General features: G+C 46.6%; 1 protein-coding gene across 1 annotated transcript in view; it reads left to right on the top strand.

The window, feature by feature from the left end:
- The first annotated feature begins 456 nt into the window (after nt 1–456).
- LOC144148303 (uncharacterized) overlaps nt 457–20,217 on the top strand; it is a 61,979-nt gene continuing 42,218 nt past the window's right edge. Inside the window, 2 exon segments of the mRNA XM_077679858.1 lie at nt 457–1,177; nt 1,270–1,495. Of these exon segments, the coding sequence (XP_077535984.1) occupies nt 457–1,177; nt 1,270–1,495 (947 nt within the window).

Raw genomic sequence — 20,217 nt, 5'->3', positions numbered from 1 at the left:
TGTCCCTAATACTTTTCGAGGCTAAAAATTAAGCTTTTCATCATACACCTATTCCATGGTTATTCGGTAGCAAATATACATACTCATGTGTGTATTATCAGGGTGCCTTCGGGCACGGCGGTCGACGCCATTATCGATGCGGCGGAGGCCATTGTCCCAACGTCCGACCTGTACAGCGTGCAGCACACGGGCGGATTGGATTTTCAAATCGGAGTCAACACCCAAGCAGCGGTAAGGAAACTTTTGGACGCAAACTTTCTACGCATTGGAAGCAACCTAGTCACCCTCGTGCCAGCGAACAAACAATACGTTAGCATCGCCGTCTGTTTTTTGCCCACCTTTGTTACGGACGCCGAACTGGCGAAAGCTTTGGAACCTTACGGTAAAGTCGTGAACATTGATTCGAACTGCTTTCGCGACAAGCCGCACCTAAGGACTGGGTTGCGGTACGTCAAGATGGAAATGCGCATGGACAACCCAGTGCCGAACTTCTTGAGGGTCAGCGGCCAAAGGGCCACTTTTGACTATCGAGGAGTGCGGAAAGTGTGCCGGCGGTGCGGCATGGAAGGGCACTTCAAGGCCCAGTGTGCCACCCCGCGGTGTGACAGGTGTGTGGTGTTCGGGCACGCGACGCAAGGTTGTGTGCGAGATTGTTCGCGGTGCGGCGGGACGCACGCTACGGCCGACTGCACCGCGCGCAAGTCGTATTCGATGGTGACGGCCGGAGGATTTTCGGCGGCTTTTCCCCCGCTGCAGGAACGGCGAAAGAATGGCGACCAGCAGCGAAGTCAGGCGATGGAGGTGCACGTGGACGAAGCAACCCCTGAAACCACCGACGACACCAGGAGCGAAGACACGCAGTCTCAAAATACACAGGTAGCTCACAGTGACAGCAACGAGGAGGAGACGCAGCATCAAATGGTCGTAACGGTGGAAGCAAAGGGCGCAAGAACTGAAGACGGCAGCGATTCGCCAACCGGAGCGGGAGGGGTTCAAGATGGCGGCAGAGGAGAAGACGGCCGCCATGACAGCAGCAACCGGGCAGTGCTCGGGGCGGAAAGGAGGGAAGACATGATGGCGGCGGAGGAGAAGACGGCCGCCATGATGGCGACGGAGACGGCCGCGGAGGCGGCGACAGCATCGAACAAAGCCAAAGGAGCAGACGGGCACCCAAAGGGCGAGGAAAGCTGAGCTTGCATCGCGACGATGGAGAAAACGAGACAGACACCCACTCCGACTTCCGTCCCGGCGGGCCGGGCGCGCACCAAGGAGACAACGGAAGCGACCCGACGGCCGTGCGGGAGGTGGCGGCGCACGCCGCGCTGCAGACCGCGGCGCACGTTGCGCTGCCGACCGCAGCACAGGACGACGGGGCTGCTTCGGGAACTTCAACCGACGACGACAGGCTCGTCATAGACGAGCCGATAACCACCACAAACAGTGGGGACAGTGCAACCAGCACGGACGAAACGGACGGACAGGGGGGGCGGAGTGAGTGAGTGTAATAGAGCACGTGACGAGCTAAAAAGAGCAAGCCGGCAAACCGACAGTGACGCTTTGACAAGCAAGGTGAAAAAGAAGCTCAAGAGCACGGAAAAACAGGGCGAGCAACTGTTTAACTCGGACGAATGGACGAGTAGCGAAAATTTTGAGGATTACGACGATGATGACATGTGTTTCTAAAACATTGTAATAAGGTTCTTTACATGTTTTTTTCTTCTTTCAAGTGTTTTCGTTCGTTTTTCCTCGCGTCTTCGTCCACAAAGTTTTTTTTTTTGACACGAGTACGGAATTCGTTCTTCCTCGCGTCTTCGGCCCTGGTGGTAGTGTTTTTTTTTTTATGCGGATGGAGGGAGAGGAGGTGTGCGCCCCCCATATTATAGTCTGTCACTAGTCACTGGTACAAATGGGCAAAATAGAAAATAAGCAATCTCGCAGGCACGGGCCCGAGCGTATGGGCAAGGGCGGTGGAAAGGACAACATTGTTTTCGTGTGTTCCGGTGCCCGATTGGCACCCGCAGATCATGTGAACCCCTTGTTGAGCAAACAGACGTGCCCCCAATCGGGGCCACGACTGGGAGTTGTGAGCGACAAGCGGCGGGCACGCTGACCCCAAAAACACAGTATCAGGAGTCTAACAGCTGTAACGAAATGCAGGGCAGGGAAAGCGTACTCCTTTCACTTGGTTTACGGTTTTAGAGAGAGCTGGAGCTTGCAGGGCAAGTGCGGTGCACGGCCCGCCCGAAAGACAACGCAGTCAGATAAAGCACCTGTAGGGGACCCTGCATTTCTCGGGCATCTTTTCCTGTCTTGCATTGTTGAGCAGCGGACGCGCCCGACGAACGGGGCTCACCCCAGAGAATTGTTGCGCCTGAAAGGGTGTCGATGGAGAAGCGTGCCCGCAAATATTCAATGACGGGAAAAAGGTCGTGTATTGTGTGCGATGCGCCTGCTAAGGTAGTCAGGGCAATGCCCCCACCTCCTCCTGTAAAGTGGTTCCGGCACTGGAGCCACAGCAAGTGTACAACCGTTCTTGTCAATTCAGTACCAGCAAAAAATAGCAGCAGGTGCAAGTGTGTAACTGGCCTTTTAATCCAATGTCAAGGGTTTTTTTTTTTGAACGAGTGCTTTGGTGTCGCAGTCGGTGTGAACGCGCGAACCTTGACAACCCATCTATAAAATGTTGAACATTTGGACTTGGAACGTTCGGGGTTTTAGATCGCCCTCCAAACCGCCGCAAATAATAGACCTCGCGAAACAGAACAGATGTGACATACTGTGCATACAGGAAACAAATATCAAATCTATTCAGGATGTCCAAACATTTGAGGCTCAGCATGGCCTTAAGGGCATCTTTTCTTTCCCAATGCAGAACTCTTGTGGAGCTGGCATAATAGTCCTTAATACATCCTTGCTGGCACATAGCCACTTCACCTTTGATACAGAAGGTAGAATAACAGTTTTGGACTTCAACTGGAGTGGTGACTGATACCCCCCAATTAATATTTATGCTCCCCCATACCCTTCCACTGGGAAAAACTTGTTCAATAATATAAAATATCTGTTTCTCGAAAACCGGCATGTCATATGCCTTGGAGATTTTAACTGTGTATTAAACCAGGATGACAGGATAGGGCCCTCACATAGAGTAGATTACCAAGGACAGGATTTAATCAAGTTAATACTTCATTTTAATTTAATTGACGCACACGTACTCCTTCACGGACCAACGGTGCAGTACACATGGCAACAAGGAAGGACGAAAAGTAGACTAGACAGAGTCTACGTCAGCTCGGTTCTGGCAGACATTGTCACAGAGTGCGAAATAGTGGAAGCTGCAGCATCGCTTCCGCAAATCTCAGATCACAGCCCTGTGGGAATTAAAATAGCTAGCCAAGGAAACCCAAGCAATAATCAAGCCTGGAAGCTGGACACTCGCATACTATATGACAGGACATGCAAAGCCCGCCTAAGAAACGGAATAGCAGCGTCAATCGAAGGGAGGCAAGTTAACGACTGGGACTCGTTAAAAGTGGAATGGAAGACCCTCTGCATTGAAGAGGGAAAAAAGCTCAGACACAGGCAGTCAGATGAGTTAACAAACATCGTAAAACGAATAAGAATAATAGAACGAGGCAACCCTGCAACACTGCTAATGCAAACCTAACTTAAAGATTTCAAAATGAGACACTCCAGATTAAGCAGGCTTTACTCCACCACTGCCGATGTTCATAGAGCCAGACAATCTCCCAGTGCCAACCCAGAAGTCTTTAGGTACGAACGAAACAGGCAGCTGAAAGCAGAAGCAAACAAGTCAAACCAAGCAAATCTCACACCAGGGGACATCGACAGGTTCATTTCCTACTTTCAGGAACTGACCTCTAGTGAGACAACCAGAGACATCGGTAGCATTACCTCTAGCCCCTACTTAGCAAGCCTTCCACAATTACCAGATGAAGACTTTGTACGCTTAATCGCTCCGATTACATTAAAATAATTAACAGAGTCGATGAAGCAACTCCACAAGGGCAAGGCGCCAGGAGTGGATGGATTGCCAGTCGAGTTTTACAGCACATTTTGGGACCTTCTTGGACCCTTCCTATGTGCAGTACTAAATGATGTTCTCACAACGCACACAGTACCCCGCAGTTTTAAACGAGGTAGGATTATCCTAATACCAAAAAATGCCGGGGCTTGGAACGAACCTACAAGCTGGCGCCCCATCACGTTACTGGGGACGGATTACAAATTACTTGCATCAGTGCTAACAAGACGACTACAACTTACTTTGCCGGAAGTGATAACATCGTGGCAAGCCTGCTCAGTTACAGACAGGAACTGTCAAACCTTAAACATGTTAAACAGAGACATAATAGAGTACACCAAAACAAGACAGGCTAGAGGCTGGCTCATTTCTTTAGATGAAGCACAGGCGTTTGACAGAGTAGAACACAACTACATCTTCGCAACTTTAACAGCCTTCGGATATCCACAACAGTTTATTAATATATTAGTAATCCTTTATGAAAACATGCAGAGTGATCTAGTAGTAAACAAGCAGGTAGCAACTAGCCTGAGCGTAAAAAGAGGGGTACGACAAGGGTGCCCACTTTCCCCATTACTTTTTGTTCTAGCAATAGAACCGTTCCTAAAAAATGTTGAAAATAACTCGCATATCCTAGGCTTACAGCTTCCAGGGAGTCAGACAGTTAAAGTAACTGCGTATGCCGGTGATGTTACCTTGTATCTAAGGGACGAAGATAGTTTAGTGCATGCACTTAATTGTTTTGATGAGTATTCCGAGTTAGCTGGTGCAAGACTAAATTGCACAAAAAGTAAAGCCTTAAAAACAACACATATATGGCATCCCAGTAGTCGCACATGTAGAAATCCTCGGAGTTACACGTCAAGCGGGGTATCACTTAAGACATGGCACCAGACACTTAAACAACTCAGGGAGGATGTAAACGAAGCCTTAGCTTACGACTTTCCATACGCGGTTAAAAGGTATCTGGCAATAAATGTTTTTACAGGGAAAGTATGGTATATAGCCGGGACAGCTGCCCTTCCTCGATACATAGCGGTTAAAATACATCTGAAGTATTGCGCCTGTTCTGGTAGGATAAAACAGCCCTGGTCAAAACCGGGAAACTGGACCTGCCCAGACAATTCGGGGGGTGGAACATCCCCACTGTAACCAATTATGCCGTGACCTATGCTTTGAAAAGTGTTCTTAGGGTCCTTGATCTGCAGACGGGGCATCCAGCAAGGCAGCTCTGTGTATACTTCTTGGGAGCGCAAGCTAGGTTATTTCCCCAGCATACTTTGGATGGACCCAAGGCAACTCAGCCACCCCCCTTTTACCCCAAAGTAATAGCAGCATATAAAAAACTAACCACACATAACTCACAAAGAGAAGTAGAAGAAATGAGGAACATAGAACTGGCTCAGAAATTAGATGAGACGAGTCCTGAAAACCTAGAAGAGAAACAAAAGAACTTTCCTTGGCGCACGCTGATCAATGCAAATGTACCAGGGGAAGCCCAAGACGTAACATGGAAGTATGGGTGGTCAGTCTTGCAGACGAGAACTGTCTTAAGGAGATGGGGTACAACAACAACAGACAAGTGTGTGCACTGCAATCAGAGGGAGACAAATGAACACGCAATGGTACAATGTACAGTCGCCAAAACATTTTGGCTCATAGTGAGTAGGGCATATAGACAACTCCCAATTCGGGACTTCCTGGAGGGCAGACGATGCCCAAGAAACCCTCTAGCTGTGCTTATCATAACGATTGGTCTTTATGTACTGTGGATAAACAGGTATACTGCCGTCAAGCAATCACGCCCCCGACGTAACCAGTGGAACTTACTGATCCACATGCACACAAAACTAACCGAAAACCTGGAAGCAGAGCTCTTCTTTTTAGGGGAAGAAGAATTCTTGAGAAAATGGTCTTGTCCTTTCATTGAGGTTCAAAACGGGCGAGTGCACTTGAGCTGCACTCCAATACACGGGTTACGTTTCACAGGAACATAAAATGAGGCTTATAAAAGCGGGTGTGCCTGAGCCGCACTCCAATATATGGGCTACATTTCAGGGAAATAACGGGAGGATCATAGAGGTGAGTGCACTTAAGTTGCACCCCAATTACGTACGGGTCAAGTTTACGGGAACATAAGGGGAGGCTTTTAAAAGGCGCAGGCGCCTCGGGCGGGGGAGACTCTCCTCCCGCACCTGTGCACTTGGCGCCTCACTCTACTACAAAGTGAGCGGGCTCGCAAATGTAAGCCGCTTACTTGCGTTTTTTACAGGTGTAAGCCATGTGGTGCGGATGTAATCTGCGTGATTGTGTTGCTAATGCCAAAGGCAGTTCCAATTGCATTATGTAAACAGAAGTCATGTTCAGAGTATCTAATAAGTTTTGTGGCCCCAAATGGCAAGGTGGGCCAAATAAGTGTATGCGGTACAGTCAACAAACCAATGGTCGGTTTCTTTTGTATTTGTTTTTGCATTTGAATGTCTTGAAGTTGTGTATGTAGCAAGGAAGACCCGAGTAAATGAAACGTCTTGTGTAAAGGGAGCTGGTGCTTGGGGTGGGGGAGTGGTTCCCCCTCTCCCAGGACACAGGCTGTCCTCTCAGTGCACAATTTATGTACCAAGAAGTGTACGTCATTTGCATTCGTGTTCATGCAATGTTAGTTTTTCACTCATTTCGTATCTGCTTTATTGATAGCAAGGAGAGATGTCGTCCTGCAATGTAACGGTTGGACCAAGTATGTAAACATGGGAAAGCATAACCACGAGTGTTTTGTTTTGTACTTCCTTTTGATACAAGAGAAAAATAAAAATTCCTTTGTTATTCCGAGATTCACGAATATCTCATTTACTTGGTATCCGTCACGGAAGTGACGCCAGAACAACGAAGCAAGCGGCCCGTAAAGGGCGCACCCCTACAAACAGGTTCTTCTTGGTGGCAGGCAACCTTTATTACTAACGAGTACGTTATACTTGTGGCTGTTCGTTTTCGGGTTTTATATTTCAACACGAAAGTGTTTTATGCCAGGATACACCAAGATTTCACTGTCGTCATATCTGTCACGGAAATGACGCCCGTATGCCTTTGCCGAAGCGGCCCGCCAGCAGGACGTCGCTCGTCAAGCACACCCAAAAGGCAGCCGTCAACCCGCAAATCATGCTCAGCGGCGGATTTTGCTGAACATTTCACTTTCCTTTTTTACCAATTCCCATGGCAGAGGAATCAGGCACAGTTTTTTAGATCGGTAATTGCCCTTTAAAAACCCGTACAATGGAGAGCAGAGTATTAGTTTGAATGGAACACCCGATCTGGCGTTTATAAAGTGCCTTTACCGAGCGTTCATTCGTTTCTCTAAGGAACAGATTGATCATTTGTCTAGAAAACCAGTAGTAGACTCCACTATATTCATTTACAGCAACATTCGCAGCTTAGTTAAACACTGCGATCGCACCGACTATTTTCACACTTTTGAGCTATCTGTTTTCGGCAATCGGTCTTTGTGAAACTTGGCTATTACCATGGGGTAATTAATACCCGGCCTACATGAATGTATATCTGAATTGTACCTTAGAGCAAAAGAGCGCTACGGCGGTATTGCCGTGTTTATCTACTACGCATGTCCTCAAGACCGCCGCAGGGAACATTTATCCCGTGCTGCTAAGCTACAGCATGTTTGGATGGAACTTTATCGTTTTCTGTGACAAAAAACCGTGGAGGCTAACTATATCGGCTAATATATTAATCGTATGCAGACTCCGCGACCCTCGAAAATATTCCCAATAGCGCGGATGTTAAAAATAAAGCACAATAATTGTTGGGGATTCTAACAGCGCAATCGGTGAGGCATTTCCCTATTGTCATATATGCGACCAACTTTCCGGGTTCTTTTCTGGATTCTTTATTTCTTCACGGAAAGCAATGCGCAGCGGTAGGCCTTGCACGTACTTATCCATGTTTTTAAATATGTATGCAATTTATGCCTCGTCTATCACATGGGGTTTAACAACTAATACCGTTCTAACATCGCAGTGTACATTACCGTGCGATAATGTTGAGGGGAAAAATTCACACGTATGACTACATGCATCAGTCTACAACATTTGAGATAATAAAAATTGCATATCTAACATACGGCAATATATCGTCAAAAGTACGAAATACGTTAATATACACATGAGTATGTATATTTGCTACGGAATAACCATGGAATAGGTGTATGCTGAACAGCCTAATTTTTAACCTCGAAAAGTATTAGGGACATTTAGTGGACTCGGTCGCCTAGGCGAACAATATTTTGGTATTTTCACAGAATACTAATGCAATGCTGAATCGTTTACAATACTACAGGGCGGCCATCCGGGAAAAACGTTCACTGGGGACCTCAGAAGCCCTGCCTACTGTAACCATCTTCTCAAAACTAGCCGGTTATTTCAAGTTTGCACGTCGATATCTTAGAGCCCGGCTATTTTGTTTTGAGTGTGAGAGAGATATATATAATATTTATTTCAGAGTTATTGTGCAAGCGTTAATGATAGGGTACTCACACGTGGCGGGCATTCTTGTTCCAGGATCGCCAAGCTACGATTTGCCGTCCATGACATGTTCCACGTTCTTGCTGGTGTCTAGGTCCGGATCTGCCAGACGAGCTATCGACTGCTCAAAAGCTAGGAGGTGAGGAGGGGGTTCGTTTGGAGCTGGTCTTTACTCCCACACCTTGTGATGCCGGGTGCTGGGGGTGGGATAGAGATTGAAAACAATGGTATATAGGGTGGAATAGATGCAATGGAGGAGTCTGCTTTGGGGATAGGAATTTGTCTGCACTCGTGTAAGAGTGGTGGCTCCTTCTGTGGGCAGCCGACGAGGCGACGGTGGGAATTTCCTTCGGTCAAACCTCTAATGTCCCAGGACGTTTGAATACCATTGAAGTGGGCCCGTTTTGATGTACGCGGAGAACGTGCCTACTCGGGTAAGAGCCCGGTGTATGTACGCGCGGGCTATAGGGAAAACGGCACAATAAACGCGGACACCGCACCCTGCCATGCTGAACTACTACGCAAGCGTGTGCTTCTTTGCAACAATTTCTCTGTCACTCGTGGTATTTTGGCCATGCTTGGTTCTTTCCTTTTGCAAATGCAAAATGTAGGCACACAACCACTATTTGTTTGCTGCATCTTATGCATACACTGACACATTTTCACCATGTTACAAATTATTCCATATTCAATAGAAATGGCCCCTAGACAGAAGAAATAACCCGGTAAAAGTCATACTCAGATTACGGAAAGAATCATACCTGTTATCCAGCATACCGCAGTGTTATGGGACGGATGTGTTTGCTTTTTAAATTCGGTTTCGTGTACAAAAAAAAAACAGTAAAGAAACACAGAGCAAGCATGCCTTGACCTAGGATGGTTGCTAGGTGAAGTAGAATCAGGGGTAAAACTGTTGGTACAACGAGGGTTCTATAAGTGGTCTTGGGAAGGCTCTCGAAAAAAAGCAACTGGGAAATTCCAAAACGCAAGAAAACACTAAAAAACAATTAAAAAAAAACAATATCTGAGAACATCCCGGGTGCCTAATTATAGAAGTACAAACAGTCGAATAATAATGTCCGTTGTCCTGAAAGAACTAAACATGATGGACAAGCTGACAACTTATTTTGTTTGTGTTTTAAATTTCTGAACGCCTTTTTTAGTAACGTAGAAAGCTGTGTTCCAAATCCCGTTAATTTGTGCTGCCTGCCACAGCGAAACTTAGATCCATAATTTTTACATTACTTGTCGTCCAAAAACGCTGAGATTTAGTATATTTTCTGATTACCTGGACTGCGCCCATTTGCTTTAGGCGGCGCAGACCACAGGATAATGCAAAGCTGATGGGCCATATTTGATTTGAGTAATTTATTAAGGGACTTTAAACCGATTTGGTGATGAAGTCATAGTGACCCACAATACACTATATGGCGGCAAAAGCACGTCTCACGCTTTCATGAGATAGCTGGATTGCATCACACGTGAGACAGGCATTTAAGTGTAACTAGTTGTTCAAGGACAATCCCATTGAACTGGTGCTTGCTCATTGATTGCTAATTTTAAAGATTGAATGGTGTAACAATTTCTTTCTTTATGTTGTCATCATGTCGGAAAAGAAAATGGCTTTGCCGAAGTAGGGAGTACACTGCCTGCCCAACGGTGTATTCCGAAATTAACCATCCCGCTTTTGTAACCAGCGCAACTGAACTCCCAAAGCCTTGTTTTGAGTCCGACGTAGGTCCTGCAACATATCAAATTTTCTTTGACTGCCGACGTTGGAAAAAGCCATAAATTGCGTATTGTGTTTAACGACAAACTTGGCAGCTTCATTCTCAGAAATGTATGTTTACTTGCACAGGTTTACTATTTCGTGCAGGTTTAAAATTAGAACTTCCATGCAACGGAATTATCTATTTTTTATCCTCATTGCCACATAATGTACATGTTGTTGCACATTATTTTCATTTTTTTTTCGTCATATCATCGGGGCTCTACAGACCCAGAGCTTGATTCAGCTCTCTCCGAATTCGTCGCCAGTGACATCACCACGGGAACTGATTTGAGGAGCTTTCAATCCATGTTCCTTCCGTGTATACAATATCTCAGATACTGCATAGACCGGAACTCTTAAGGATATATAAAAAGTACATCTTCTATGTCGCTTTTTTCATAAGTTTACTGTCGCCGAAAGAGAACAAAAGCACTTTTCGTTGCTTGGGTTCCTACTATCAGCAAGCAATGTTTTCGTGAAAGAGATTGCTTAGGTGTGGCAACATGAAGCGATTTTTTGTGTGTTAATTCCTATGACAACATAAACGCATCAATCAGTTTCAGAACTCCTTCAGCAGGAAATATGCGCGCTGGTGAACGCGAACGTCTAAGGAGTCTAGACCACCAAACAAATACTGCCCTACAAAGCAAATTTGGGACCCCACGTTATTAGACACTTACTTTCCGAGACTGGGCAACAACGCGTCAGTGAATGCAAGGCTTCTACGATTCCGGCCTAATTTGAAGGTAGCATTTACACGTCTACGTACCGATTGTTCACGGCAAAAGGAAAAAAAAAGCGCAAGAAATACGTTTACCAAGATATTTGCCTTATTTTAAAAAACTTTATCTCATTGAGTGTTCGATGCACTTTCCGCAAGTTAAATCAAACTGCCATTAAGTGGACATGGTGAAGAGTGAAGAGACCTACAGGCCTAATCGTAAGAGATATCTTTGAGGAAGTGCAAAAACCAAAGTGCGCACGCATGCATAAGCCCACCTTCAAAAACGTAATTCATCCAAGCACTCACTTATTTAAACAGTAGCGATGAATGTCTTGTAACCTAGCTATCTCGTAAAATTTTACAAGTGTTTGAGTTGGCATAGAGTGAAAAAACTTTGAACATTTTAGCGCTTCTTGTTTAGAAAAATCGCGTTGGTTGGCTGTGTTCCTGTGTCGACTCGTCATGTCTTCGGAATGAAATTTGGTTCCGAGTTCACGTTCGTCCATTGTGCCTATCTTTTCACATGGCGTTTTCTACTCCGTGTTAACCATGAATTGGCTAATAACGTGATATTTTGGGCGGATGAAGTAATTATTACAGCGCAAAACAATTAAACGAAGGACAAAGAGAGTGGCTACAGAGACAAGCGCTGTCCGTGTAGCCCCTCTCTTTGTCCTTGGTATAATTATGCGCGCTGTGAGCAATAATTCAATGAATTGGAAACTAGCCCAAAGCAACTCTACACCCAATGATCTGCAAATGTCGAGGTGTAGCAGTGGGAGGAAACAAGATGGGTCAATGTTTTCATTTTTGGCGTATCGTGGCAAACTCTGTTAGTCGTATGTGTCGTGGCTAAGGCGTTCCGCTGCTGAGCACGAGATCGGTGGTTCGATGCACGGCATCGGGGCCGCTTTTCTGACGGAGGCGAAAAGCAGAAACACCCGTGTGTACGAGAATTCGGCGCACGTTAAAGATCCACAGGTGGTTAAAATCATCCGGAGCACTCCACTACGGCGCTCCTCATTGCCTGGGATGCGTCGGCGCGTAAAACCGTATCATCAATCCACCAATCAATCGTATGAATACACTTATACGAAGCCGGTTCATTGACACGACACTTAGGCTCAACAGGATGTAGGTCAAACAGTTGCGTTTTACCATTTGTTTCGTTAATAAGTCATCCCCAGCTTTCCGACTCACGCCTAGTTCAGCCATGGGCCACCACGCGCTCAGGAACCAGCGTAACTCTAAGGTCGGCGATGTCTTCAGCAGGATTGCTTAGTATTTTGGAAATTTTCTGCGATTTTTATAATTTTTTCTTGGGAGTCAGTACTACCAGTATGTAAAGCATGGCGTTAGTATATTGGTTCCAAAAGCTTCCTGAAGTGTTTAAAGTGTGAGTATTGCGGATAATCTTCAATCATTGCGGTAGAGCTATTGTCGTCCCCAGAGCAGACCACGTGTTGATCACTCGGTGGGTGGTTTGCCTCGTCCTTATATCACTCCGGGTTCCTACTAGGTCCAAGTTCTTTTACACCTACGCGCGTTACAGGTGCGTTGTTTAAGTAAGGGTTTAGCGAAGCGGTCGTACGAGTTCTCGGTGCTGTTACAAATCGTCGGTTTGTGAGTGCGCTCACGCTTGTTTTGCGTGCGTGAGTGTGCGTATGTCCGTGTGTGAGCGTGAGTTCGTGCATGCGTGTGTGTGTGTGTGTGTGTGTGTGTGCGTGTGTGCGGTAATGCGTTCGTGCCGGCGTGCGTGCGTGCATCGAAGTGCGTGCATGTGCGTGCATGCGTGCACGTCCCTAATTTCATCCCTGACTACGTTAGGTAGACCACGGAAAGTAAAGACGGCCGTAGAGGAATTAGAAGATTAGAAGAACATGAAGCAGTTGTGAATGTGATTGTGCAGTAGTAGAAAGATTGGTTAAGTACATTTCGCTTGTCGCTGCTTTCACTCTTTGTAGAGGCCGGCGTAAAATTTCAAGTGACGTGACATTGATAATCGTTAGGGCTTTTTTTACAGCTTCGCAGTCCAACTACATTAGCTGAGTAGATTGGTGCAACAATTTTTTTTTTAGTTTGCTTAATTAGATAATTAGTGTAGATTATTTAGCCAACTTCTAAAGCAGCAAGTCTATAGGCAAGAAACTCGGAATAGAAAGTTGCACACCGGTTTGGAAAACTTCCGAATAGCTTCTGTAGTTCTTTCAGCTTACTCAGGCATGATATACAAAAACAGTACGTGCCATGTGGGCTTCCGCGCTTTTAGTGCAGTGCTCCCAAACGTTCGTTGCGCAAACAGGCACAGGCACGCAGCCGCTTAAAAACCAACCGGTCAGCGACGCAAACGATAATCGTTGCCTGTGCTTATCGCTATAACGAACTGTCGCGAAGGGAGCACATCGCTGCCGTAAATGTCAGAGCCAACGCCACCATTGCTGATCTATCGCCTTTCAAGCGGTAGCACGCCGTCGGCTATTTGTGCGCAAAACATTTAGGGACACTGCCATCAGGACGTGCAAGCTGGCATGCACGTCGTGTTTTTTTTTTTGTAGTGAGCAGAAAAACACTAATGCTGAATAGATAGAAAGAATGAAACTGTTTATTCGGGTATTCTGCAAACCATTTTGCAAGTAACTTTCAAATGGAATTTCTTCTTGCCTAGCTCCGGTGCGTCAGAAGTTGGCTGATTATGTTGGCTGACTATCTGTTCAGTCAAAGTGCAAAAAATACTATGATACAATACATATAAAATAGAGCAACATTCCTCGGTGACGTCGTCTCAGAGTGTATCGGCATATGTTTACACTCCGGCTGAAGTAGGCGGAAACAGACTTATATATAGGACTGGGTTGAACAATCAGATTGATTTGAGGATTGGTTAGAAAGCTGGATAACTGACTGCCTGACTGGTTGGATTGAATGGATATAATAATAAGTGACAGTGCACCGGGAGTTATTTTTGTTATGGGTATTAAGAACTCTTTCCTTTTTGTGTTCATATTTATCTAGCGCAGGAAAGAGCCGTTCGATGTGCCGCCTACTTGGTTTGTTACGCTCGAGAAATGCTACCGTGCGTATATTTCGGAATACCGCCGTTGGCGCAGCCGTTCTAAGATTGCCGCAAATGTCCAAGATCTCTTCCGCTCTCCGATAGGTCAAAGCATAGGGTGGAAGTCGTACAAAAACTATGAGAACCAGATTTTCATTGATTGATTGTATTGTTTATCTCGACGAAACAACGGAGGCGATGAGGTGCGGCGTAGTGAAGGGCTCCGGATTAATTTTGACCACCTGAGAATCTGTAACGTAAGCCTAAATCACGTACACACGGCCGTTTGTGCTTTTCGCCTCCAACAGAAAAGCGACTGCCAACGTTCGGAATCGAACCCGCGTCCTTGTGCTCAGCAGCACAACGCCTTAGCCACTGAGCCTCCACGGTGGGTGAGAACACGATTTCAAAATTATGGTACAATACACTTATTCCGGGATTTGCGAAAGTACGAAGAAGCAGTTGCCGTAGTCAACTGTACCGTCAATATTTGTGGCAGCGTGATCTCCCTGCATGATGGAACGAAGAAGCTTTAGTCCGAGCAAATCCTTCCACATTCCGAGTAGCTCAAGTATCGGATATATGCGTGAACATATTTACAGACTCTCAAACCACATACGACTATTGGCTGCAGTTAGAACACCTAAACGTTCCGGTAATCTACTCCAATCAGGAATAAAGTTAACGTTATCTGGACACCTGGGTAGAAGGGTCTGGAAGAGAACGAGGCTCCGACAAAGCGGCACGTCAACTGACAAAACTTGCACCTCGCGATCATGATTACCGCAATAATCGTGGTCGCGAGGAGCCATCGCTAATTAATCAGCTATCCCCGAAAAACACTAAGAACATCCCCTCATCCTACTCAACAAATACGATCCTTCACCGAGCAACAAGGGGTCTGAATACTGACGAATCAGAAACTCTGTTGATGACGAACGAACACAAGCATCTAAAAACATAAAGCATAAGACATGAAACATTAGCTTCAAACTCTGCTAAATTCGTGAGCACACCCATCCTCTTCTGCGCAATCTAGCTATTTCCAATTTCTTTCTATGGGGAGAGCAAATCAACCGTATTTACTCCTGTTATCGGCACCCCTTTTTCCAAGAATATGATGCCCAAAAATAGAGATGTGTTTAGAATAAAACTATAAATTTTTCCCCATACCTAGGGGAGGGGGTAAATTGGACGAAGTAAAGCGGTAACCCAAGGTTCTTGCTGATTGGTAATGAGCAGCGAAACACGGCAAAAAGAAACTGACAGCCGCAAAAATCCCATATGTTTACAGTACGAAGATCGAAACCAAGGAGAAGAGCATGAGCGGTGCGCGGGAAAGCGAACAGAGCCATTTAAGTGGCAGAGTCGGCAGACGACTATCGTCTTTCGACGACATTTGCAGCAAAGCAATGAGTTAATGATGGTTGGGCTTTATTGGCGCAAGGCCGACTATGGGCAAAGAGCGCCAAAGAAGAAGTTATTGAGTTTTGATCAGACCGTAAGTACTAAAACATGTGACTAAAAGTAAAGGTAATGCAAAACAAAAGACAATGGAGATGGCTGGTGTATAGGGCCAGGGTGATTACACGTGATATGACAAGAGCTGCAGTAAGTTTACCTCAGCTAAAAACTTAAAAACACGTTGACTAGAAAACATTGGTTCATCGGCTAAAACGTATGATGGGTGCAAAGGAATGTGTCGTCTGTATAATTGAAGAAATGTTTGTGTCGTGTTGTGTCAAGTGCCTTGCATGTGATTAGTATGTGGACTACGGATAGGCCCTTTCCACACCTGCTACCCGTGGGTCAAGAAGTCCCAGTGAGCAGGTGGGAGTGCGTAACATGTCTGTGGCCTATCCGCAGACTAGCCAGGGCGACTTCAGTGTATCTGTTGTGTGAGTCAGTTATGTAGCGTCCCAGTTGGGGTTTTATTACGTGTAGTTTGTTGTCTGTTTGTTGACTCCAGCGTAATTGCCATGTGCTACGAAGCTGTCGTCTGATGTGTGTATTTAGGTCGGTGTAAGGTGCTGTTGTTATGTCAACTGTGGTGATGAGAGCAGTAGCACCAGCCATTTGATCAGCAGTCTCATTGCCAGGGATCCCACAGTGACCTGGTACCCAGCATATAGTTATTTGAAGATTTGAGGCATATGCAGTCTTTAGTACCTTGAAAAGAGCATTGATCACATAGTTTTTAGATGACTTTACGGATGACAGTGGCTGTACAACGCTTAGAGAGTCTGCGTAGACGATGGACTTTGGAATTTTATGTTCGAGGATGTGGTTTGAAACGAGTAAAATGCCATAGGCTTCTGCCGTGTAAATACTGCTACGAAAATTCCTTGTTTTAGTAACGGTAAAATTTGGTCCGTGCGCTGCACAAGATACAGTAAAACCAGTTTTCGACGCGTCGCTATAGAATTCTGCGCACGTGTACTTGTCCTGCAGGAACAGGAAGTGCTGCAGAATTGCACTCCTGGGTACCCTATTTTTTGTACTAATGTGAATGATAGGTCGCATGATATAGGATGTAGATGCCATGTTGGAATTAAATTATGGATGGGTGTCTTGTGCGTGTATGAAAGAGCGACCGTGAGTGCAGAAGCCTCCTCCGTAACTCTGGGAGAGAAAGGTAGGGAAATAGATGGCCTGTATAAAAAGAGTTGTAAGTGTGATGTATTGTTCATGATGGGATTAAAAGGATGGTTTTTGAGGGACACAATCTTAGATGCATATAGAAGGTCAACAAACTCCCGCTGATGCCCTAGACACCACTTGTCACACTCGACATAAAGGCTTTCGACAGGGCTAGTGCGGAAACCGCCGCACGTGAGCCGAAGGCCAAGATGCAGCACTGGGTTCTCAGTGTGGTCTTTGTCGCCGACCCATACACGACACTGCCGTAATCGAGCCGAGACCCCACCAACGCTGTGTGCAGGCGCAGCAGGAGTTGTTTGTCGGCCCCATTAGATTGATGTGAGAGAACCTTAAGAATATTCATTGATTTTAGGCATTTGCATTTGAGCTGTTTGATATGAGGAATGAATGTAAGTTTTTCATCGAATAAAATGCCTAAAAACTTGTGCTTCTTGTTCACAGGAATTGGCACACTCGCAAGAGTGATGTCTGGGTCCGGGTGGACCCCACGATTCCTGGAGAATACAACACGAGCTCTTTCCGGGAATAATTTTAAAACCATTCTTGTCTGCCCAGCCGGCAAGCTTCTTGACGCCGAGCTGGACCTGACGTTCGCAGATGGACATGTTCCATGATTTAAAAGATATCTCGACGTCGTCTACATACATGGAATAAGAGATTGTGGGTGGCAATGCCTTTCCAAGAGAGTTCACCTTAACTATGAAGAGCGTGCAGCTCAACACTCAACCTTGCGGCTCGCCATTTTCCTGCACATGTACCCTTGACAGTGCAGAACCAACTCTGACGCGAAAGGTTCTCTCTGACAAACAACTAGCAAGAGTGTTAAACATATTACAAGAAACACCGAATGACTTGAGGTCAGTAAGGATTCCATAACGCCAAGCGGTATCATAAGCCTTTTCGAGTTCGAAAAACACGGTTACGCAGTACTGTGTATGCACGAAGGCATCCTTAATATACGATTAAAGAGCTACGAGTTGATCATTCGTGGATCGCCCCACTCTGAAGCCTGCCTGGCAGCTCTCGAAAAGGCCGTTGTACTCCAAAAAGTACACGAGCCTCCGGTTTATCTTCTTCTCGAGAAGCTTGGACAGGCAGCTGGTCAGGGCAATGGGTCGATAGCTAGCGGGAGAAGAAGGGTCCTTCCTTCTTTCAAGAATGCTACAACTATGGCATCCCTCCAAGACTTTGGAATGCGCCCCGAAAGCCATATCTTGTTGAAAAGGTGAAGAAGTGTTACAAGAGTGTCTGTGTGTAAGTTCTGTATTATTGTATATGTAATGTTGTCTGGGCCTGGAGCTGAGGGTTTACACGTGCTCAGAGCACCCCTCAGCTCATGAAGCGTGAACTCGGAGTTATAAGAGGTGGCTGACCTGTCATTGTCATGTAAAGGCTTCTGTTCGGCCACGAGTTTGTGTTTCATGAAGGTGTTTGTGTAGTGTGCTGAACAGGAAACGTGTTGGAAGTGTTGTGCGAGTGTGTCAGCCTGGTCTTCAAGTGTGTCCCCTGTTGTACTGACCTGAGGCAAGCTGTGTGTTTGATGTCCCTTGAGTTTGCGTATTCGTGTCCATACTTTCCGTGTGTCTGTGTAGGAGTTAATTGATGTTATGAATGTACGTCAACTATCGCGTTTTGACTCACGGCACACACGTGTTCCGAACGCCTTGGCCCGTTTGAACAAGAGGAGGTTACTCGACGTGGGGTACCGACGAAGGATACCCCACGCCTTGTTCTGGGGCTCTCGCGCCCGCCTACAGTCCTCATTCCACCACGGCCTCCGCTGGTTGCTCGGGGCAACAGAGGCGGGGGGAAGGGACCTTTCGGCGGCGTCGAGGATGTGCGCCGTGAGCAGTTGGGTAGCTTCTTCAACGTGTAGGTGTGTTCCGGACGTGTAGTGTAGTTTGGATGTCTCTGTAAATGTATTCGAGTTAGCTCTTGCTTCATTAAACCTTTTATGGGAAGATGGACTGCTCGAGCCTGTACCTGTATGCGTTAATGAAGTGGGGAAATGGTCTCTACCATATGGGTCCGTGCCCACACCCCATTCAAGACATGGAAAGAGAATTGCAGAACCAATAGCCAAGTCAAGATGTTAGTATGTGTTGTGACCTGTGTTATGGTATGTAGGCTGTTTCTTGTTGAAAAGGCATGCTCCAGAGAATGTTAAAAACTTCTCTATCAGGCGACCTCGGGCATTCGGCGAGAAGAGCCCCGAAGTGAGTTTTGAGCATTAAGGTCGCCTGTAAGGATGTATGGTTCGGTCAGCTGGTCAACCAGCGCCTCGAAGTCAGAGCTCGTAAGTGCTACATCAGGAGGAATGTATATGGAGCATACTGTTATCAACATATTAAATATTATTGTGCGGATGGCTGCAGCCTCAAGGATGGTGTTCAAGGTGATAGGGTGGCATACCAAGGATTTGCGGGTGATTATGGCCACACCTCCACAAGAGTGTGTACAGCCATCCCTGTCTTTCCTGTATACCAGATAACTATTCAAGAAATTTGTGTGTTTGGAATTCAGATGTGTTTCCTGGACGCACATAAAACTTGGCTGATTGACATGTAGAATCTCATACACGTCGTCAAGATTATTCGGAAGGCCTCTGTAGTTTCATTGAACAATATTTTCTTTTCCCATTATTATGTGTTCAGAGCTACTGGAGTGTGACTATGTCGGGTCTTTCGGGGCTTGCACTCTTGGAAGGGGTTTTCTGGCCTTCTCTACTGATCTCGACGTCGCAGCCCGTTCCTTCCGCTGCGATGAAGGCCGGAAGGGCTCGACGTCCATTTTATCATCTGAAGGCAAGGGGGTGCCCTGCGGACTGGGCTCCCTTGACGTGGTACCCATTCAGGTGCTCTTTGCCTGCGCTGCCAGTGCTGAAGTCGTGGGGAGCACCACAGATGGCAGATGCAGTGAGGCGGGGAAGGGGGTCGCTGCGACTGCCTACATCTCCTCCGTGCCCTTGCGTGAGCTTTGGGCCGGTGGATAGGAAGCAGTGGATGCAGCTGCATCCCCAACAGACTTTGTTGCCATGACAGCCGTTGCTGGGTGATAGAGCAGTGCAGAGGCTGGTTGGGCTGCCCGGGGCAACCCTGGTGGGGCGGGGGCAGGACCAAGCCCGACTCGGGGTACAGGGTCCCCGCCGAAACCAGACGCCGCTCTGCCCCCCGGGGGAGCAGCGTCGGCATACCTCTCCAGGGTGAAAGTCGCGAACCTCTATCCCGCCTATGGGAAGGTGATGTTCTCTGTGACTTTGATGTTTATTATTTTCTTTTCGTGCTGGAACTTCTCGCATTTCCTGGAGTACGCCGCGTGTGGGCCCTGACAGTTAATGCAGAGGAGTTGTTGTGAACTACAATTATCTGTGGGATGGTCATGTTGGGTGCACTTGGCACAGGTTATTTGGCCCCGACACGAGTTAGTACCATGCCC

The sequence above is a fragment of the Haemaphysalis longicornis genome, unplaced genomic scaffold, assembly GCF_048455015.1.
Source record: "Haemaphysalis longicornis isolate Haplotype H1 unplaced genomic scaffold, Haemaphysalis longicornis Haplotype H1 scaffold_8, whole genome shotgun sequence".
Classification (NCBI taxonomy): domain Eukaryota; kingdom Metazoa; phylum Arthropoda; class Arachnida; order Ixodida; family Ixodidae; genus Haemaphysalis; species Haemaphysalis longicornis.
This window is presented reverse-complemented; position numbering and strand designations above follow the sequence as displayed.